Source organism: Heptranchias perlo, chromosome 4, assembly GCF_035084215.1.
Source record: "Heptranchias perlo isolate sHepPer1 chromosome 4, sHepPer1.hap1, whole genome shotgun sequence".
Lineage (NCBI taxonomy): Eukaryota > Metazoa > Chordata > Chondrichthyes > Hexanchiformes > Hexanchidae > Heptranchias > Heptranchias perlo.
Window position 1 is genome coordinate 67,078,352 of NC_090328.1, and position 23,733 is coordinate 67,102,084.

At 46.0% G+C, this 23,733-nt stretch overlaps 1 protein-coding gene across 1 annotated transcript in view; it reads left to right on the top strand.

Annotated features, from left to right (window-relative positions):
* LOC137320509 (transmembrane channel-like protein 2-A) overlaps positions 1-23,733 on the top strand; it is an 88,463-nt gene that overhangs the window by 7,504 nt on the left and 57,226 nt on the right. Inside the window, exons 5-8 of the mRNA XM_067982199.1 lie at positions 350-440; positions 7,737-7,818; positions 11,352-11,458; positions 15,894-15,992. Coding sequence (XP_067838300.1) covers positions 350-440; positions 7,737-7,818; positions 11,352-11,458; positions 15,894-15,992 — 379 coding nt within the window. The remainder of the gene's footprint in view (positions 1-349; positions 441-7,736; positions 7,819-11,351; positions 11,459-15,893; positions 15,993-23,733) is intronic.

A 23,733-nucleotide genomic window follows, 5' to 3' on the forward strand; every position in this document is an offset into this window, starting at 1 on the left:
GTACAACATTTTAACTTATCCTTATTAAAATGATAATTTACCGTTGCAAAGCCAAAGATCACAAATTCAGACAAACTTTTGTTCTTCATGGTTGAACTGACTGAGATACACTGAAAATAGTTAACTCATTTCATCCAGGCAGTGGAACTCTTGCTCATAAATTTTTGTGAATTAAATATTTTGGTCTATAACAGACATGAAGGATTCGCCTGGTCTCCCACTAGAGTTATGGTGGGAGATCAGGAGACCTCCGTGGAATTTCAGGGCTGAATAATTGTACTCCCCTGAACATGTAAAATGATCCTTCAGCTGCTCTCTTATTTAATCAGTTTTAAATTCCATTTAATAGGGAATCTCAGGCATTTATAGAGAAATTTGAAGGAGCTCTGGGGAAGGGGAAAGGTAGAAAGTTTTATGCCTACAAAGTGATGATGATGAAGGTTAGTATCTGACATTCATTTTATTTTAACTACAGTATCTTTACTTTTTTACTTTTTCTTGTTTTCCACAATGTTATGCAGTTTGCAGTAATTCTACATGTTGTTATTGATATGTAGGCCCCGATATTACTAGGGAGGCGGGATGGCGAGGTGGGGGAGTGGGGGGCCACTGGGCGCGTGGGTAACCTGCCCAGTAAAATCCGTCCGTTCCCCCGCGGTCGCGTGTAAATTGAAGCCACTTACCGTGGCTTCCGGATTTCCCATTGTCAACCTGCACAGCGGGCGGACTGTGCACCCGCATCACAGGCTGTCAGCTGGAGGAGCCCTATTTAAAGGGGCAGTCCTCCAATGCTGCTCCTGGAGCAACCAACCAAAATTATACAATGGAGCAGACCAGGGGAAAGGCGGCTCCCAGATTTACTGATGCCTCACTCCAGGTCCTACTGGATGGGGTAAGGAAGAGGAGGGATATTTTCTAACTGGCGGACAGGAGGACGAGGCCAGCCTCTGCCATCAAGGAGGCCTGGCTCGAGGTGCCAGAGGTCACCAGCAGCAGTAACCTGGATCCAGTGCAGGAAGCGCTTCAATGACCTAACTAGGTCAGCCAAAGTGAGTACACTTAATCATTCTCCTACACTCCGTCTTCAACATCACCGACCCCACCCCACAACTCCTTCTGCACTGCCAACACTACTCTATCACATCACTCCTCACACCCACTCAAACCTCATCCTCAACTTACCTGCACTTACTCACTTCCCCAGTACTCATCCCACCACTGCCTCTCAACCCAGTCCTCATACAATGTGATGTCTCTGTCTCATACTCACCCCCTGATGCACCTCTTTCACGGTCAGCCTCACCCAAACCAATGCATTCATCGGTTGGCCACGTCACCATCCCTCACTCACGCCTCTCTACTTTCTCCCCTTATAGGAGAAGAGAGCCCAGAATGTACGGGAGAGGGCTAAGGCCGGAGGGAGACCGCAACATCTGGTCGTCCTCACAGACACGGAGCAGGAGGCTCTGGAACTAAGCCCCACCCTCGAGTGCCTGTCCGTCAGGGACGCCGAGACTGCCACCTGACAAACGGCTGGTGACAGAACTTTAACATTCAGCACTCACAATGGCAAATAATGTTAACATGCCTTGCCATCTTCAGCACCTCAACATCTGTCATCAGGCTTAATATTGCCTTCTGTTCTTTTACAGGGCCTTCAGCGACCGCCGTGACGGCAGAGGGCGATTCATCAGAGGACCTGCCAGCCTCTGAGGGGTACCGTCACATCTGAGTGAGCCACCCACCAGTGCAGATATACACACCTTGGTGGGACCCCATCCTCACTTAGTTGGGGTTGCACATGGTGAGTCACCACACACATGTGAGCACGAGCAGACACTGGTGGCAGGGGCAGCTGTGGAGAGTCCACATCGGTGGGAGGACTCTTCTCCATGCTCTGCTCAGTTGGACAAAGATGCTGATCCCTGGGGGCCATCCATGAAAAGGAGAATGATCGAGGGGCAGCAGCACATTTGCGAGTTGCTGGAACAAGTGCCACACGCACTCTCCACAATCGCGCAGAGGATGGAGGAGTCCAACTCCTGCATGAGTGGAATGGTGGCACAGGTATGGGAGGGAATCTCTGAAATAGTGTTGCGGGAATGTCTGCGATGGAGGGAAGGCTGGCCTCCATCAAGCTTCAAGCATGGCTCACCAATTAGTCCATCGAGGCCCTGACAACAGCCCTTCGGACTCAGGGTGAGCAACATTCTGCCGCCTTAAACAGGCAGGCAGATACTCTGGCACTGGCCTTACAAGGCTTCACACATGTCCTCCAAACTGTCGTCCAGCAGAGTGGTAGGAGTGGTGTGGGCCTGGCCCAGGGGAGGGAAGATGGCGAAAGGGGACATGGAAGTGGGGACGCCACTCAAAGTGCCCCCACATCTCACCCATTGCCCCCCTCTCAACCTGTAGCCACAATGCTGCCTCCTGTCCAGGTGGCCGAGTCTGCCCCTGCATGGGTGCAGGTGGAGCAGTCTTTGGAGGGGCCCTCACGGGCACCGAAACCCAGAGGGCATAAGCCCAAAACATCTAATCGTTCAGGGCATGAACAAGAGCAACCTGCCACTACCTCTGCTGCAGCCGCAGGGGAGGCACTACATGGGAGTACTCGTAAACGTAAGGCGAAGGTTTTGTGAGCACAAAGGGGATGCACAAGGATGTTTGACGGTTTATCATGTTTTTTATTTAGATTTGACTTTTGTTAATGGCGCATTAAATATTATTATCACCACTACTGCCACGTCTTGGCCATTCTTGACTGGCTTATATAATAAGTTCCTATCATGAGATTCACCATGAACGCCCACACTTGATGCCACCCATTGGGTCACTCTACATTGGTTGTATGTGTAGTTGCAGGACTATTTTGTGCAGGGGGCGGGGCGGACGGGTGCTGAGGTGGTCGCTGCTCTGTCCAGGTGGTGAGGACTGGACTCTTCACACTGTCTGATGTTAGGAGAACCGTTCACGTATCAGTGACTCCCTGCCTCACGAGCAGCCAGGTGAGCAGCTGTTCTGCCCATGGGTTGTTCTTCCTTCTCTGCCTCCTCCTCGTCCTCCTCCTCGTCCTCCTCCTCTTCAATATGGATGGCAGATGTGGATGGGGCCTCATCCAGTGGCACCCCTCTCTGTTGTGCCATGTTGTGCAGGGCACAATAGACGAATATAATGCATCCCACTCTGGTGCATATTGAAGCGCTCCCCCAGAACAATCAAGGCACCTGAAGCGCATCTTGAGCAGCCCTATAGCATGCTCAATTGTAGACCTGGCAGCGATAGGGCTGTGGTTATATCTATGCTGTTGCTCGGTGGTGGGGTTCCTTAGAAGTGTTATGAGCCACGTGTGCAGCGGGTATCCCTTGTCCCCGAGGAGCCAGCCCTTGCGGGTGTTTGGTGCGTGGAAGAGGGGCGGGATGTTGGACTCATGGAGAATGAAGGAATCGTGGCAGCTGCCAAGGAATCTGACGCACAAGTGAAGGAATCTCTCCCGGTGGTCACAGATGAGCTGAGTGTTGATGGAGTGATAGCCCTTCCAGCTGATGAACAGTCCTGGCTCGTGTGGAGGCGCTCGTATTGCTATATGGGTACAATTGATTACACCCTGCACCCGTGGGAAGCCAGCCACGGTGTGGAATCCCACTGCCCTCTCCATCTGGCTGAGGTCATCCATGGGGAAGTTGACATTGTGCGAGGCCCTGCGAAACAAGCCGTCAGTGACCTGCCTTATGCACTTGTGTGCAGACGACTGAGAGACCCTGGCGATGTCCCCGGTGGCACCCTGGAACGATCCGGAGGCGAAGTTGAGGGCAGTGGTGACTTTGACAGCAACAGGTAAGAAGATGCTGCTCAGGCCAGCCGGGAGCAGCTCGGCATGAAGGAGGCTGCAGATGTCCGCGGCTACCTGGCACTGACTCTGAGCCTCCGTATGCTCTGCTCCTCAGAGAGGTCCTGGAAGCTGAGCCTCAGTCTGTGGACCCTGTTGTGAGGGTAGTGCCTCCTGCGATGTCACTCTCTCTCTGTTGCCTTCCGTGCTGTTGTGCAGGTGCCTGTGGTGCAGCATTGTGTTGTGGAGCTCCACGTGGCGGAGGTGGACGCTGTGCCTGGCGATGCTGGTGATGTTGCTCGTCCTCGGATGAAGTGATGAATGCAGCTATGGCACTCCCCCATCCTGACAGTGTGAGTTTGAGGGGGTCCACAAAGTAGGTAAATGTGTTTGCACAGCAGAGTTTAGGGTATAAATTAATAATTTTGAGTGGAAAGACAAAGGTGTTGCAGCCAAAGCTTTGTCTGAAGTGACAGAGTGCCCTGCTGCAATAAATGAGGTTTTCCCCCTACCTGTCAAATAATCCTTTGCATCTCCCACTGGCTGCTGGCTGAAACACGTCGGCTACAGCAGGGAGGGTTTCCCACAGCACGGGAAACACGCTGAGGATCTTTCAAAGTTGCACCCCTGCCAAAATCTCCACTCAGTGAGATCTGTCAAGTAACTCAACTATCTACCTAACTATGTAAAGCAGCATCCCGCAGCTTTAATTGCCGGTGGGAGTCCCACATTCGGGAGCTGCGCACGCACCCGAACGCGTCACTGGGGAATCCGAAAGTCAGCGGGTTGGAGCAGGGCTCCGAGCCTGCTCCGGGATTCCGCCATTTTAGGAGCCCCCGCCCCCAACGCACCCGCTCGGCCATCGGAAAATCGGCCCCATAACGTTTGTTAGGTATTGACACCAACCAGTAGCATATCTGAGCCTGTGTCCTGCACCAATGGGCTGCAAGGAGTAGTAATAGATGTTGCTGTCTCTCATGATAGTGACAGTGTTCCTACTTCTTTAAGTCCCCTTCCAATGGTTAGCTCCAGACCTGGACCTAGCTCCCCCTGACAATACAAGAGAATGGCAACCCGAAGTGGGTGGCTCCTGGGCAGCAGCTTCGCTTGGACAAGAGTCACCTCAGTTTTCGAAGGCCCAGAAGAATCTTCCCAAGCATCAACTTCACAAACTCTCGTAAGAACATAAGAACATAAGAAATAGGAGCAGGAGTAGGCCAATCGGCCCCTCGAGCCTGCTCCGCCATTCAATAAGATCATGGCTGATCTGATCCTAACCTCAAATCTAAAGAACACATGAAGTAGGAGCAGGACCCGGCCACTCAGCCCCTGGGCCCGCTCCGCCACCCACAGGGCCTTGACCGATCCGAACTCAGCTTCATGCCCAATTTCCTGCCCGCTCCCCGTAACCCCTAATTCCCTTTACTTCTAGGAAACTGTCTATTTCTGTTTTAAATTTATTTAATGATGTAGCTTCCACAGCTTCCTGGGGCAGCAAATTCCACAGACCTACCACCCTCTGAGTGAAGAAGTTTCTCCTCATCTCAGTTTGAAAGAGCAGCCCCTTATTCTAAGATTATGCCCCCTAGTTCTAGTTTCACCCATCCTTGGGAACATCCTTACCGCATCCACCCGATCAAGCCCGATCAGGGTGCATCTCATAGAAGTAGTAGACTAGGAGCTGGAATAAGTAAATTAGCTGGCACGATGGTAAAAAGTAGTTGCAGTTATGATGTAGGAAATTATTGGAAGCTTTTGGTGAATTTTGTTGTGGAAAGTAAAAATTGTCATTGATATATATAGAAAATAATTGAGGCCCCGGCACTGATCCCTGCGGCATCCCACTAGTTACAGATTGTCATTTTGAAAATGATCCTTTTATCCTGACTCTTTGTTTTCTGTTAGTTATTCAATCCTCTATCCATGCCAATATATTACCCCCAACACCATGAGCTCTCATCTTGTGCAGTAATCTTTTATGTGGCACTTTATTGGTATTATGGAGGTAAGATACAGAATGCAGGTCTTTTTAAGGCAGTTGGGGTAGAGGGGAGGTACAAGTGGGAGGAAATTTATTTGGTTTTGCAGCTTTTATTTACTGAATATCATAAGTTGCTGCTTCCTTTCTCTGGCTGCTACTGATGGCTCCTCTCTTTCCTGTGCACCCTCCTCCTGATGAAGGCCTACTCATTCTACCTCTCCCTTTTCATCATTATCATCATCCCCTTCAACTTCAGGTAGTCCTAATCTTTTCTGAATGGTGATATTATGCAGAACACAACAAGCAACAGTGATTCTGGAGATTCTTGCTGGGTGATATTACAGGGCTCCACCAGGTGCTTAAAATGAGACTTAAAAATGCTCGTGGTCTGCTCTATTAAATTCTTCTAGCTCCATGAGTCTCATATTTGTTCTCCCCATTGTTTGTGGATGACCTACTGGAATCAGATCATGAGTGCAACGGATAGCCCTGATCACCAATCAACCATGCTAATACATAGCTCTGAGTCATCAAGACTGGTATGTTGGATTGTCACATGAAAGAAATGTCATGACAGCTTCTTGGGTAGTAGGTATTAACATGCATGATAAGGTGATTGACATCACGCACTAGCTGGATTTTTGTTGAATGAATCCCTTTCCTATTAATGAAATTGAGGGGGTTGTTATACGGGGCTTTTGGTGTCATGTGTTTTGTCAATTCCTTCTTCCACCCGTAGAAACCTTGCTGATCTATAGAATTGGACTGCTTGCTCTCTTTGTTTCACAAGTTGTGTGGAAAAGTTAATAAACTGTGAAGCCCACCTGAGTAGGGCATCAGTGACCTTCATTGTACAATATTGTGCTGTTGCCTGCCTAATGTGACATAGATCTCTCAGTGGCAAAAATGCAAGGCAGTTGCCACTTTTATTTTTAGGAAAATGAGAGGACAATCATCACTTGCCTGTTTGTTTAACATTTCAATAGAATGAAGATCAGATGAATTCTACAATGGGCAGGGGCTCTGCTCTGCCAGATTACCAGCCAAGTGGTGGAGGTGAAAATTACCCTCTATTAACCTTGCGTATCATAAGTACAACATTTTTTTAAAATTGTGAATTTTTGTTCTCACCAATGTTAGTGAATAAAATACTTTGCCACTTTTTCCACCCAAGGTCAGCATTAAGCATTCCCATGGCCAATTCAGAATATAGTTCTCTGTATTGTGCCCTAATAATGTATCTCAACTCCAGCCTCTTGTGCTCTTGCTGCTTCTCCTTGATGGCACAGCCTGAGCTCAAATGATGGCACAAACCTATTTCTTACTATTATGTAGCACAGCACATTGGAGCAACAAAGCAGTGTGCCGTCATGCTGCAATTACAGTTCTAACCACAAACAGCAATTACATTAAAGCTATTCAAGAAATATATAGAATGGTAAATCAGTTCTTGATTCATAATAACTTTTGAACACTAAGCTTTATTTGTGATCTAAATGATGCTTTAGTCTCCAAAAGGGTTATGCCTGTCTGCACGAAATAGAAAACAAAGCTTTTACTTCTTGAAGGCCTACAAGAACATTATGAGGAACAAGTTTTGAATCATCTTATTCATGATTATTGTTATGGGCTGTATCTTTTTTTATTCGTTCATGGGATGTGGGCGTCGCTGGCGAGGCCGGCATTTATTGCCCATCCCTAATTGCCCTTGAGAAGGTGGTGGTGAGCCGCCTTCTTGAACCGCTGCAGTCCGTGTGGTGACGGTTCTCCCACTGTGCTGTTAGGAAAGGAGTTCCAGGATTTTGACCCAGCGACGATGAAGGAACTGTATCTGCACAGGAATATTTTATTTTTTTAAATGTACATATTTATACTTTTTTAGGAAAATGAAGGGATGACCATCACTTGCATGTTTATTTAATATTCCAGAAATGGATCAAATTTAAAAGGGACTTTGAAAATTTTAAGACTTCATGCATACCTTGGGAGATGAAAATAAAAGAAATTGAGAGTAAGTATGCTCCTGTAAAATAAATATATCATACAGTAGTTGCATGCAATGTTTCAATAATATTGTAAATAGACTTTAGAACTTTCATTAATATATTCACTGCATTATATAAATGTAATTGGCACCTGTAAATTATAAAGCAGTCATTTAAATGCTATATATATGTAAGTTCGTTCTTACTTAATTCAAGTATTTCCGTTCACTCATCACCCGTGTGCTCGCTGACCTACAATGGCTTGCGGTCTGGCAATGCCTCGATTTTAAAATTCTCATCCTTATTTTCAAATCCCTCCATGGCCTCGCTCTTGCCCCTCCCTATCTCTGTAACCTCCACCCACCCTACAACCCTCCAAGGACCCTGTGCTCTTCTAATTCTGCCTCTTGCGCATGCACGATTTTCATCGCTCCACCATTGGTGGTCGTGCCTTCAGCTGCTTAGGCCCTAAGCTCTGGAATTCCCTCCCTAAACCTTTCTGCCCTTCCACCTTTTTCTCCCCCTTTAAGACACTCCTTAAAACCTACCTTTTTGACTCAGTTTTTGGTCACCTGACCTAATAGCTCCTTATGTGGCTTGGTGTCAAATTTTGTTTGATCACGCTCCTGAGAAGTGCCTTGGGACGTTTTACTAGTAATATTAGTGCCAAATTACAGGTAGTTTTTGTGTTGTACATTTACTCTCACTAGAAACTGGATTGAGACTACCAAAGTAACTTTACTTAGAGAGTTGAATCTTTCATTGCTTCAGTGTGAACTGGATTCTAACCTTGTTTTTAGTGGTATAAGGCAAATGAACAGTGTCATCCAATCCTGCTACTTTAGTTGTTAAATGTGTGCTTTAAAACATCTACTGTTGCATGGTAGGAGACAAAACAAAATGAGGCTTCAAATATGATGCGTGTCCATGAAGTCAAAAACACTGTCAAACAAACTGGATGAAACTACTGTTATAAATGCCAAGTCCTAAAGCTGGAATAATACGAGGTATTCCAGTCTCCCTTCCTGGAAGTCTATAAATGTGATTCCTTCCTGCAGTGCCTCATAATAACTCCAATGCACTCTCATAAAAAGGAACATCATCCTGAGATAGGGGACCAGCAATACACTGCCCATGGTCCAGTCAGAACAACCATCAGAAAAGTAAGGATTATTATTGTTCTTGCCATTTATCCTGTGAATCAAATTAATCCAGGAGGAATGAGCCAGGATCCAGGTCATTGCATTGATTCTCTTCAAGTTCTATTTCTATGTTATCCTAAGCACAAATGAAGGGAAATCCCACTCTTGATTGAGCCATGTATTATGGAAAACTGCTCATGAGCATTGAAGGTTCATTTCTGAATCCTATCAACACATATTGGATACTCCAAATGTAAATTATCCGATGCTGACTACTTGCACATTCATTGAGTGAGCATTAGACTTGAGTTTGAAGTATGACCTGCATTAAACTATCTGTATCATTGTTAACATTGTAGTATGCTACCATATATCCCAGAGGGGATCTAACAGTCGATGGGGGAGGTTATTTCTACTTTTGGTCTGATGCATGTCAGGGACACTGACAGTTTTCTTTGCCAACACTTCTCTAGTGATTCCTGCCAATTGGTTTATGCCAACAAGTCGTCTTTGAGTTTTGTGTTGGTTGCTGAGGTGTTTTCACTCGAACATGTGTGTGGCATCCTTGTTACTGTCTTCCTAGGTAGCATTTGAACCTGACAAACTGCTTTAATACCAAAGAGGTAAACTTTGTTTATGCTTATCTCCAGAGTAGTTCTGGCCTTTTTGGACTTGAACGACAGACAGAGAACAATCTTTATGGTCTTGTGTTCTTTGTTCGTACATTGTAATCACCTCCTACCCTGTTATACAAACTGATGCAAATTGAATCTAAACATCTTGGCCATGACTTAAGATCCTGCACTGTGCATTGTCGCATAGGCCCCGATTTTAACTTGAGGTGACAATCTGGGATGTGGGGACTGAAGCGGCACTGAACCGTCCAGTCCCCTGGAGCGTGAGGCCCGGGAGATTTTAACTTCTGGGCCTGATTAGTAATTCCTGACACAGACTCCCACCCGAAACCGGTGGGAATGATGTCATCGCCATCAAAATTCTTGAGGATCAGGCTGCCATCAGGGACTCATGAAAACCGTCCTTGGCAAGTTAAGTAAGGAATGGGGGAGGGGATCAGCAGAGTCTTTGAGCGGTGGAGGTGGGGGGGAAGAGTGGGAAGTCCGAGACTGGGGAGACCTAAATTATCCTTGTGGGGCTCCTCTTGGCTACCAGGAACTTTTAAAAATTAAAAAAAATTAATCTTATTAAGGCCTCTGGTGACCAGTATCCTGACTGACGCCAGCTTTCACTGGCAGGTTTGAGACAGTGCAGCCCTTAGTCGGGCCCACGGTTAAAACGGTGTGTGCATCCTGATGACGTCATCAGGATGCGACTTCGCAATTTAAATTAGGCCCCCTGCTCCAATGGGGCTGGAGGCCTTCCCGTGCCTGACTTCAGGCTAGTTAAAATGGTAGGGGCGTGAATATGTTGGGAACGTGTAGGGGGTAATCCTGCATTCCGTGCTATTAGTATGGAGGTGTGCTGTAGGGAGCATGGGTTGGAGATGGGGTTGCAACAGTCAATTCACCACCTTCTGAGCAAGGCTAAAATCATCTTTCAATGGAACTTCAGCACACTAGCCCTGGCTGCTCACTCAGACTAAAGCAGACAGTGCACAACCTCAATGTCCTCTTTAACCCTGAACTGAGACTCCAACTCCATATCCTATCTATTACCAAGACTGCCTAATTCCACCTCTGCAACATTACCCACCTTTTGTTTACCTCACCCCCACTGCCGCTGTAGTCCTCATGTCTACCTTCATCATTTGCAGACTTGACTTCTCCTGTGTTGTTTTTACCACACCCCAAGCACTACCTTAGATGACCTCTAACTCAGCCAAAACCTCATTGTCCACATTCTAGCCCACACTAAGTCCCACTTACATATCACTCCTGTCCTAGCTGACTTCCATTAGCTCCCTGTTACCCGGTAAATTGGCTTCAAAGCCCTCCTTCTCAAACCCTCACCCAGCTCATGCCCTCCAATTTTCTGACCCTGGCCTATTATACATCCCTTCTTCCTCAGTCTCACCATCGGTGGCCACTGCACTCTGGAACCCTGTTCCTAAACTCCTCCAACTCACTACATCTCAGGTAACCTTCAATGGTCGCCTCAAAACCTATTGCTTTGACCATGTCTTTCGTTACCTCCCCTAACTCAATACTTGATACTCCTGCTTGGTGTCAATTTGCTTCCTCCCTTTATTGCGAAGTGCCTTAGGACATTTTATTATGTTAAACGTGCAATATAAGTGCAAGTTGTTGAACATTGAAGGGTATTACTGTTATTCAGTCACTTAGAAACCTAATGGTAGTAAACAAATTGAATGGGAGAGTGAAAATGTAAAAATTTAGTCTATATGTTTTCAAAAAGTAATGATAACTATGAGATTTATAAAAACGTTTCTTTTATCACAGGTCACTTTGGTTCTTCCGTAGCTTCATATTTTATTTTCCTACGGTGGCTCTATGGGATGAACCTGGTACTGTTTAGTTTAACTTTTGGCTTGGTTGTCATTCCAGAGGTAGGGCCTTGTGTTCTTGACTACACTTCACACCTAAATATATCATATTGTATGGAATTTAAAAAAAACTCTCGTGTTTCATGTCAAATGAAATTAAGGACAGTTAATTCTTTGAATTATCCTCATACCTTGCAGACTCAAATCTCCAAAATATGACTTTTAAAACTGCTGAATATTGTGTAAGTGGAATCTGAATAAGGTACATTCACACACACTGGGGGCAATTGAAGGCAATGGAAGTAAAAATCAGGAAGGGTGTAAAACGGGTTCCCGATTCGCTATCATCCATTTTACAGTATCGCAAAAAGCTAAAATTACCCTCAGTGTGTGTTAATAGTTTGAAAACAGGAAATATTTGATTACGTTAAATACCATTCTGGATGTATAAATGTAAGTCAGTCAGTTGCTCATAGTTAAAAGTAGAATATTTTATCTTGTCGTAGAGGTATAAATGATGACATGCCATTGGGCTTGTGTCCTTATAAGTCTAATTGTTGCTATCATTGTTGAAACTATTGCAAACCATCTTCAGTTAATATGCAGCTAAATTGTACTGGTTTCAATGGTTTTACTCTCTCTCCCCTACCTGGTCTAAGTATCTTGCTACTCTCCTTTCAAAGCCTGATGATACAGCCCCTATTTTACATATTTACATATTCCTGCCACTATCCTGCATTCTACCTGGCTCTATACCAACTCCATCTCCTGCTTCTATTCTCACAATTCCCTTGGGACTCTGCCATAATCTCCCTGGCTTCATCATTCTTCGGCCTGGGCTTTCCTCATGAAACCTGGCCGAGTTCAGGCAGCACAGAAGCAATATGGAAAAGAAAGGTAGGGCAGAGAGGCTTAGTGCCAAAATTCTGCCCTGAAAAATGCCCATCATATTTTTTCTGTGATGACCCCAAGATAGGCAGAATCTGCCCACCTTGAGCCCACTTTATCACATGTAGGTGAAGGCGAGGCATGTGCCTTTATTGTCCCCGAGATATCCTTTAGCTTCTGCCCAATTCCCACCCCAGGAAACACTGCCACTTTCAAGCTGGCCTTGTTGGGACCAGTATGATGTCCTAGAGATGGGAACGCATAGCGGAGGCCATTGCTTACGCCAATCAGTGATTCTGCAGGACAGAAAAGCATGGAAGAGATTGCCAATAAAGAAGCCTGTTGAAATCTTGGGAATAAAAGGTTAAAAGGTTATTGCTAGACATTTCAAGCAACTTAAAATTGACTTCTTGGGTTGGAAGGTAGCAAATGTAACCCCACTATTCAAGAAAGGAGGGAGAGAGAAAACAGGGATCGATAGGCCAGTTAGCCTCAAATCCGTAGTAGGGAAAATGCTAGAATCTATTATTAAGGACATTATTAAGGCACTTAGAAAATCATAATATGATTAGGCAGAGTCAACACGGTTTTATGAAAGGGAAATCGTGTTTGACAAGTCCATTAGAGTTTTTGAGGGTGTAACTGGCAGGGTAGACAAGGGGGACCAGTAGATGTGTATATTTGGATTTTCAAAAGGCATTCGATAAGGTGCCACACTAGAGGTTGTTACACAAGATTAGAGCTCATAGGACTGGGGGTAATTTATTAGCATGGATTGAGGATTGGTTAACGGACAGAAAGCAGAGAGTAGGAATAAACGGATCACTTTCGAGTTGGCAGGTTGTAATTAGTGGGGTGCCGCAAGGATCAGTGCTTGGGCCTCAGCTGTTTACAATCTATATCAATGACTTAGATGAGGAGACCGAGTGTAATGTATCCAAGTTTGCTGATGATACAAAGCTAGGTGGGAAAGTTAGCTGAGAAGAGGACACAAAGAGGCTGCAAAGGGATATAGACAGGTCAAGTGACTGGGCGAGAAGGTGGCAGATGGAGTATAACGTGGGGGAAATGAGAAATTATCCATTTTCGTTGGAAGAATAAAAAAGCAGAATATTTTTTAAAAGATGAGAGACTAAGAAATGTTGGTAGTCAGAGGGATTTGGGCGTCCTTGTCCACAAATCACAGGAAGTTAACATGTAGGGACAGCAAGCAATTGTGAAGGCAATTGGTAAGTTAGCCTTTACTGCAAGGGGGTTGGAATATAAATGTAAGGAAGTCTTGCTGCAATTATATAGGGCTCTGGTGAGACCACACCTGGAGTATTATGTACAGGTTTGGTCTTCTTACCCAAGAAGGATATACTTGCCTTAGAGGAGGTGCAGTGAAGGTTCACTAGATTGATTCCTGGGATGAGAAGGTTGTCCTGTGAGGAGAGATTGAGTAGAATGTGCCTATATTCACTGGAGTTTAGAAGAATGAGAGGTGATCTCATTGAAACATATAAAATTCTTAGAGGGCTTGACAGGTTAGATGCTGAGAGGCTGTTTCTCCTGGCTGGAGAGTCTAGAACTAGAGGTCATAGTCTCAAGATAAGGGTTCAGCCATTTAGGACTGAGATGAGGAAACATTTCTTCACTCAGAGGGTTGTGAATCTTTGGAATTCTCTACTCCAGAGGGCTGTGGATGCTCAGTCGTTGACTATATTCAAGACTGAGATCAATAGATTTTTGGACACTAAGGGAATCAAGGGATATGGGGATTGGGCAGGAAAGTGGAGTCGTGGTAGAAGATCAGCCATGATCTTATTGGATAGCGGAGCAGGCTTGAGGGGCCATTTGGCCTACTCCTGCTCCTGCTCCTATATCTTATGTTCTCATGTTCTTAACTTAATTTTTGGGAAGTAATGGATTTCTGTTTTGGAAGTGAATGATGAGGACATGGAAGAGAGGATGGAAACCAGAAGTGTGCAGCAGCATACACCGCAACATATCCGTGCTTGACAAACCTCATAGATTTCTTTGAGGAGATAACAGGCATGGTAGAGGGGGGAAATGCAGTAGCAGTAGTATACATATTCTTTAGGAAAGCTTTTGACAAGGGACCACATGAGAGATTACAGGAAAAGATGGAGAGATGTGGAATTTGGGGTAAAATAGCAAACTGGATTAAAAATTGGTTAGAAAGGAGGAAAAAAAAGAGTAAGAGTTAAGGTAGTTTTTCGGAAGTGGTTTATAGTGTCCCACAGCATTCAGTTTTGGGGCCACTTCTGTTCACTATGTATATCAATGATTTTGATATGGGTCTAGAGGTAGTGGTGTCAAAATTTGTGGATGAAACCAAAATAGAAGGAATTATTAATTCTTTAGGAGACCAAAGGAAACTGCAGAGAGATGTTGATAAGATGGGGGGATGGGCTTAAAAGTGGCAGATAAAATTCAGTGTCAATAAGTGTGAGGTGATGCATTTTTGTTTTAGAAAAAGCTGTAACTATACTTTGGTAATGGGCTCGGTGTTGTGGAAGAGCAGATGGATTGGGTGTATAGGTTTACAGGACATTAAAGGCAGCACCTCAGGTAGTTAAGGCTGTAAAAAATAAAGGTAATAGAATTCTACATTTTATCACGAGGTATAGAATATAAAAGCCAAGAGACAATGCTGAGCCTACATAAAACCTTAATAAAACCTCATTTAGAGCACTGTGTGCTCTAGACTATAAAAAGGGATTTGAGGCTTTTGCCAGGTTACTGCCTGGTTTGAGGAAATGCAAACATGAAGAAAGGCTGGAAAAGTTGGGTCTTTATTTGTTAGAACAATGCAGATTAAGAGGCAACATGATAGAAGCGTTTACAATTATAAAAGGGTGAGGCAGGGTAGATAGAAGCATTTGTTTCCTGTAGATGAAGGGTCTGCAACGAGGGCAAAAGAAAAAAATTAAGTGTAAGATGTATGGAATGGAGAGCAGGAGAAACGTCTTCACACACAGATTTGGAATTCTGTGGAATTCACTTCAAGGGTTGGTGGTTGAGGCATGTCAACGTTCAAGATTATATTGGCTAGGTGGATGAAGGAAAAGGGGTTGATGGGCCATGGGAACAGTGTGTGTGAATGTAAAAGATGCCATGCCACTTTTCGAAGAAGAGGGGAGTCCTCTCAGTGTTCTTGCCGATATTTATCCCTCAACCACTTTAAAAGTTCTTTATTGGCTTTGAAGTAAGTTGGGATGCCCTGAAATCATAAATGGTGCTACATAAATGCAAGTTATGTCGTTAACATAGCTCAGCCTTATTAGGATTTACAACGTAACTTTTTTCAGTGCTTTACAAATGCCATTATTTATGGTCTCAAAACATACATCTTACTAATCTCTTCAGGATTTAAAATCTGAAACCATTCCTCTTAAAGTATTGTATGATTGAATTGGCCATTTTGGAGATTAATTGAAAACATTTATTTGTGTAATCAATTTTTTTAATGGCTTGTATTAAACAGAAAATATAAAAATAATGTGATGGAACTTTCCCTATTGATCGAAATAGTAATCACTAATGATTCAAAAGGAAGAGAAACTGTCAGAAATATTATTTATTTTCTTTTGCTTTTATACTTCAGGTGTTGATGGGCCAACAATATGGCAGCATACCTAGGAAAACTGTGCCAAGAAAAGAGCAGCCAACTGCTATGGATTTTTCAGTACTTTGGGAGTTCGGGGTGAGTCTGTAGAAATTCTAATAAGCTGCCAATAAATATCCTGTTTTGGTGACCTGGAGTGATGGGGCACAGGTTGGTTACTCACTCTGCCAAAGTCCCAGCCTTAGCCACACTACATGGGGCCAGCACATCGAATGACATTACTGGTGAACTGCAGCCTTCAACCTACTTCCACCTTCTGGCAAGCATGCTGCAATTCTGACTATTGGGGATGGTGCTGTGAAGTGACAAAGGGGACACCCTCCTCATTTCATGCATCACAATCTCCACTTGAACAGCTGTCAACCAGAGGATGGGGTGTTGCCCTGCACTGTCACTTGCCTGAAGACTTGAGCCTGTCTTTTGGGTTTCATTTCCCTCATTTTTGGTTGTCGCTTGTGCGCAACATTACGCCCCATTTGTACCAGTGTCTTCTGATTCCAGCGTTCTGTGCATTCTTTCCCTTCACAGGATCACAAGATAATTACAGATGAGGAAGGCCATATGGTCCATATTAATTCATCCATCCATAGAGATCCTAATGTCCCACTATTATATCATCCAATTGTTTCTTAAATGATTCCAAACTTTTTGCATCCACTATTTTTTATATGGAAATTCATTCGACACATTGATCACTCTTTGTGTGAAGAAGAAGAATTTCCTGATTATCAGTCCAAATCAGTTTTACTGGTTTGAACCTATGTCTGCCAATTCTACTCCTGCAATTTAATCCAAAGTAATGTTCCAGGTTAACTTTTTCTAAACCCTTAACAAGCTTATACTCCTTTTTAAGATTACTCCTCCTTTTCAAAAGTCCAAGTCTATCCAATGCCTTCTTATAATTCTGACCCCTGACACAGGGGATCAGCTTTGTGGCTTCTGCTTTGTCTCCAGCACTTGATTGTCTCTCTTGTTTCTTAGTACTCAGAACTGTGTGTAGTATTCAAGGTGTTGTCTGACCAGAGAATTATACAGTTTGCTTGTATCCTACTGCTTTGGCTATGTAGCTCAACATCCTATTAGATTTTGTTGATTGCTGCTGTGCATTGGTTGGATGTATTTACCGCCCACTCTCCTAAGACTCCTAGGTTTCTTTCAACGTCATTCTTGGTTATTTCAGTTCCATTCGTGGAGTACACATGTCATCTATTTGTTCTTCCTGTGTGCAGTACTTCACAGTTGTCTGTGTTAACTTTCACCTGCCACGTTCTACCCATGCATATTTGTCCAACTCATTCTGTAATGTCTGAGCTGCTTCTGCAGATTCCACTGCCCTTTCTAGTTTAGAATCATCTGAAAATTTGACCACTTTGCATTGAGTTTCTGAATCCAGGTTATTTATGTAAATTAGAAACGGGAGAGATCCCAGCACCGAACCCTGAGGTACTCCACTCAGTAGTCTCCCCACTCCAACATAACTCCTCTAACGAGTCAAAAGTAAAATACTCCGGATGTTGGAAATCTGAAATAAAAACAGAAAAGGCTGGAAACACTCAGCAAGTCAGGCAGCATTTGTGGAGAAAGAAACAGAGTTAACGTTTCAGGTCGATGACCTTTCATCAGAACTGGAAGATGTTAAAGATTTAACAGTTTTTAAGCAAGTACAGAATCGGGGGTGGGGGGAGGGGAGGGGAGGGGAGGAAAGAACAAAATGGAAGGTCTGTGATAGGGTGGAGAGCAGGAGTGATTAAATGACAAAAGGGATGATGGTGCAAGGCAAGGAGGGTGGTAATGGGACAAGTAAAGAAACAAAAGATGGGTCTAGAGGATCTGTAAATGGCAACATCAGAACAAATACCAGCACCTGCTGTCCGAAAAAATGGGAGCAGTGATTTTGATCTGAAGTTATTGAAATCAATGTTGAGTCTGGAAGGTTGTAAAGAGCCTAATCAAAAGGTGAGGTGCTGTTCCTTGAGCTTCCCTTGAGCTTCATTGGAACAGTGTAAGAGACCAAGGTCAGAGTGGGAGTGGGATGGAGAATTAAAATGGCAAGCGACCGGAAGGTCAGGGACATGCTTACAGACTGAGCGGAGGTGTTCAGCAAAGCGACCAACCAATCTGTGTTTGGTTTCCCCAATGCAGAGGAGACCACATGGAGAGCAGCGAATACAATAAACTAAATTGAAAGAAGTACAAGTAAATCACAGTTTCACCTGGAAGACGTGTTTGGGGCCCTGGCTGGTGGGAAGGGAGGTGAAAGGGCAAGTGTTATGTTTTTTTCCTGCGCTTGCACTGGTAGGTGCCGTGGGAAGGAGAGCAGGTGTTGGGGGTGATGGAAGAGTACACCAGGATGTTGCACAGGGAACGATCCCTTTGGAATGCTGAAAGGGGAGGGGAGGGGAAGATGAGTTTGGTGATGGCATCGTGCTGGAGGTTTTTTTTTTATTCGTTCATGGGATGTGGGCGTCGCTGGCGAGACCAGCATTTATTGCCCATCCCTAATTGCCCTCAACAAGGTGGTGGTGAGCCGCCTTCTTGAACCGCTGCAGTCTGTGTGGTGACGGTTCTCCCACAGTGCTGTTAGGAAGGGAGTTCCAGAATTTTGTCCCAGCGACGATGAAGGAACGGCGATATATTTCCAAGTCGGGATGGTGTGTGACTTGGAGGGAAACGTGCAGGTGGTGTTGTTCCCATGTGCCTGCTGCTCTTGTCCTTCTAGGTGGTAGAGGTCGCAGGTTTGGGAGGTGCTGTCGAAGAAGCCTTGGCGAGTTGCTGCAGTGCATCCTGTGGATGGTACACACTGCAGCCACAGTGCGCCGGTGGTGAAGGGAGTGAATGTTTAGGGTGGTGGATGGGGTGCCAATCAAGCGGGTTGTTTTGTCCTGGATGGTGTCGAGCTTCTTGAGTGTTGTTGGAACTGCACTCATCCAGGCAAGTGGAGAGTATTCCATCACACTCCTGACTTGTGCCTTGTAGATGGTGGAAAGGCTTTGGGGAGTCAGGAGGTGAGTCACTCGCTGCAGAATACCCAGCCTCTGACCTGCTTTTGTAACCACAGTATTTATGTGGCTGTTCCAGTTAAATTTCTGGGCAATGGTGACCCCCCCGGATGTTGATGGTGGGGGATTCGGCGAAGGTAAAGCCATTGAATGTCAAAGGGAGGTGGTTAGACTCTCTCTTGTTGGAGATGGTCATTGCCTGGCACTTGTCTGGCATGAATGTTACTTGCCACTTATGAGCCCAAGCCTGGATGTTGTCCAGGCCTTGCTGCATGCGGGCACCGACTGCTTCATTATCTGAGGGGTTGCGAATGGAACTGAACACTGTGCAATCATCAGCGAACATCTCCATTTCTAACCTTATGATGGAGGGAAGGTCATTGATGAAGCAGCTGAAGATGGTTGGGCCTATGACATTGCCCTGAGGAACTCCTGCAGCATTGTCCTGGGGCTGAGATGATTGGCCTCCAACAACCACTACCATCTTCCTTTGTGCTAGGTATGACTCCGGCCTCTGGAGAGTTTTCCTCCTGATTCCCATTGACTTCAATTTTACAAGGACTTTTTACAAGGTGCCACACTCTGTCAAATGCTGCCTTGATGTCAAGGGCAGTCACTCTCACCTCACCTCTGGAATTCAGCTCTTTTGTCCATCTGGTTCACTAATGTCCTTTAGGGAAGGAAACCTGCCGTCCTTACTCGGTCTGGCCTATATGTGACTCCAGACCCACAGCAATGTGGTTGATTCTTAATTGCCCTCTGAAATGGCCTAGCAAGCCACTCAGTTGTAAAATCTCGCTAAAAAAAGTCACAATAAGAATAAAACCGGACGGACCACCCAGCATTGGACCACTAGACACCGGACACGACAAAGGCAAACCAAGCCCAGACAACCCTGCGAAGTCCTCCTCACAAACATCTGGGGACTTGTCAAAATTGGGAGAACTGTCCCACAGACTAGTCAAGCAACAGCCTGACATAGCCGTACTCACAGAATCATACCTTTCAGCCAATGTCCCAGACTCTACCATCACCATCCCTGGGTATGTTCTGTCCCACCGGCAGGACAGACCGACCAGAGGTGGCGGTACAGTGATATACAGTCAGGAGGGAGTGGCCCTGGGAGTCCTCAACATTGACTCTGGACCCCATGAAATCTCATGGCATCAGGTCAAACATGGGCAAGGAAACCTCCTGCTGATTACCACCTACTGCCCTCCCTCAGCTGATGAATCAGTCCTCCTCCATGTTGAACACCACTTGGAGGAAGCACTGAGGGTAGCAAGGGCACAAAATTTACTCTGGGTGGGGGAGTTCAATGTCCATCACTAAGAGTGGCTTGGCAGCACCGCTACTGACCGAGCTTGCCGAGTCCTGAAGGACATAGCTGCCAGACTGGGCCTGCGGCAGGTGATGAGCGAACCAACACGAGGGAAAAACTTACTTGACCTCGTCTTCACCAACCTACCTGTCGCAAATGCATCTGTCCCTGACAGTATTGGTAGGAGTGACCACCGCACAGTCCTCATGGAGACGAAGTCCCGTCTTCGCACTGATGACACCATCCAACGTGTTGTGTGGTACTACCACCGTGCTAAATGGGATAGATTCAGAATAGATCTAGCAGCTCAAAACTGGGCATCTATGAGGCGCTGTGGGCTATCAGCAGCAGCAGAATTGTATTCCAGTATGAACTGTAACCTCATGGCCCAGCATATTCCTCACTCTATCATTACCAACAAGCCAGGGGATCAACCATGGTTCAATGAGGAGTGCAGAAGAGCATGCCAGGAGCAGCACCAGGCGTACCTAAAAATGAGGTGCCAACCTGGTGAAGCAACAACTCAGGACGACGTGCATGCTAAACAGCAGAAGCAACATGCTATAGACAGCTAAGCGATTCCAAAACCAACGGATCAGATCAAAGCTCTGCAGTCCTGCCACATCCAGTCGTGAATGGTGGTGGACAATGAAACAACTAACGGGAGGAGGAGGCTCTGTAAACATCCCCATCCTCAATGATGGCGGAGCCCAGCACGTGAGCGCAAAAGACAAGGCTGAAGCGTTTGCAACCATCTTCAGCCAGAAGTGCCGAGTGGATGATCCATCTCGGCCTCTTCCCGATATCCTCACCATCACAGAAGCCAGTCTTCAGCCAATTCGATTCACTCCACGTGATGTCAAGTAACGGCTGAGTGCACTGGATACAGCAAAGGCTATGGGCCCCGTCAACATCCCGGCTGCAGTGCTGAAGACTTGTGCTCCAGAATTAGCTGTGCCTCTAGACAAGCTGTTCCAGTACAGCTACAACACTGGCATCTACCCGACAATGTGGAAAATTGCCCAGATATGTCCTGTCCACAAAAAGCAGGACAAATCCAATCTGGCCAATTACCGCCCCATCAGCCTACTCTCAATCATCAGCAAAGTGATGAAAGGTGTCGTCGACAGTGCTATCAAGCGGCACTTACTCACCAATAACCTGCTCACCGATGCTCAGTTTGGGTTCCGCCAGGACCACTCAGCTCCAGACCTCATTACAGCCTTGGTCCAAATATGGACAAAAGAGCTGAATTCCAGAGGTGAGGTGAGAGTGACTGCCCTTGACATCAAGGCAGCATTTGACCGAGTGTGGCACCAAGGAGCCCTAGTAAAATTGAAGTCAATGGGAATCGGGAAAAACTCTCCAGTGGCTGGAGTCATACCTAGCACAAAGGAAGATGGTAGTGGTTGTTGGAGGCCAATCATCTCAGCCCCAGGACATTGCTGCAGGAGTTCCTGCAGGGTGAATAATATCAGTTTGTTTGAATCATTTCATTTGTAAATCTATAAATGTGGTAATGAAGTTGTATTTGGTGTTGCTTTTTTTTTCTGCAATGAGCTGAGGGAGGGAGCAATGTGTAATCATAAGGAGGACGATTTGATGGTCATGTGGGAGAGGAAAGGTGAGGAGTGTGGGGACTGCTGGTGAATAGAGAGGTGTCATCGAGGTTACTGGTATCACTCAGTAATCATCTGATCACACAGAGTCCTGTCAGACAGGACCTATCTACCTTATTGCCTCCCTGCCTCATCCTTCACTTCCTTTTCCTCCTTGTCCTCCACTTCTTCCTCTGTCTCTTCCTCCTCCTACGCCTCTGCCTCCTCCTCCTTTTCCTCTGCCCCTTGCTCAGGTTATCGCCAGATAGGCGGTGACAATGGCTGTTCCCTCATAATGGCGAAGACGTGCTGCATGCAGCATACAATGACAAATCTTGATACCTGCTCAGCTGAATACTGCAGGACTCCTCCAGACAGTCCAGGCAGCAGAAGCATTGCTTGAGGATGCCTATGGTGTGCGCGATGATGTTCCATGTTGCAGCATGGCTCTCATTGTACGCCTGCTGTGCACGTGTGCATGCGCTCTGGACCGGAGTCATGTGCCACTTCATGAGGTGATTAAATTGACGTCCAGTAGCCAGCCTTTGACTTGCCATGCTGGTTCAAATATAGGTGGCACTTTGGACTGCCGCAGAATGAAGGAGTCATGACTGCTGCCAGGGTAGCGGGCATTGACCTGCATGATGCGCCGTGTTTGTTCAAACACCAGCTCCACATTGAGGGAGTGGAATCCCTTTCTGTTCATGAATATGGCCGAACTCTGATGTGGAGCACACATGGCAATATGCGTGCAGTCAATAGCACTCTGCACCGTGGGGAAGCCTGCAATGTGAGCAAACCCTTGTGCTCGCTCCTGCTGCTTGTTTCTGTCAAGAGGGAATGAGAGGAATCTGATTCTGAGTGTGTACAGAGTCTCAGTGACCACCCTTATACAGCAGTGCACAGCAAACTGTGAGATGTTGCTTATATCGCCAGCAGCAGCCTGAAAGGAGCCAGAGCCGTAAAAATTAAGCTCCGCGATTACCTTGACAGCCACAGGGAATGCTGTCCTTGCCCTGCTCTGAGGCTGCACTTGCGGCTGCAGCAGTTGACAAATCTCAGTCACGACCTCTTTAGTGAACCGTAGCTGTCGGATGCACTGGTTGTTGCTGAAGTTGAGGTAAGAGAATTGGTCCCTGAAGGCCCTCATTGGATATGGCCTCCTGCTGAGTGCCCTCTGCCTTCTCCTCTTCCTCTTCCTCCTCCTTCTGGCAGCTAGTCCAGCTCTGCATGGCCTCTCTGCATGCTCCCAGTTATGTTCAATTCCCAGAGGAAGCACTAGCAGACCACCCATGTCTGGAAGCAACTTTGATCAGCACACTATTTTAAATGCCGCTAATACTACTGCAAGACCAGCCAGACCACTCTCAGTATAATTTTGCAACTTTCTCCAAGTATAGGAAACTTTCACAAACACCCATAATTGTACCAGCTTCCAGAATAACTAATCCAGCAACTAACCTGTTACTCCTGCATGATCCCTATGCGTAGCACTGGTGGAGAGGCAGGGTGGGGGGCGGGGCGGGTGTGTCCTTCATGCTGTTTAAGTCCTGTTCAGCTGTGCAAGTTTAGGACAGTGTGTTGGCTGGAGCAAGGAGTTCCAAATTGCTGCTGGCTGCTTCAAATCAGCATTGCACACTGATTAACATCATAATCTCCCTACTCCACATGCTGCCGGCATTCATTAGGAGCACGTGCGCAACCACCTTTACCAAGATGGCGTCCTTCACACTTCACGTTGGATGTGTGCGCGCGCATCTCGGACACCATTTTTGGGGCTTAGGAATCCGCGTAGTGCCTCCAAAACGGGTGCTACGTGGCCCAATTTCGCCCGCACCATGTCTGAAGGCTTCCCACAGTTCACATGAGCGTCACCTCATCAAAGAAGTTGAGGAGGTTGG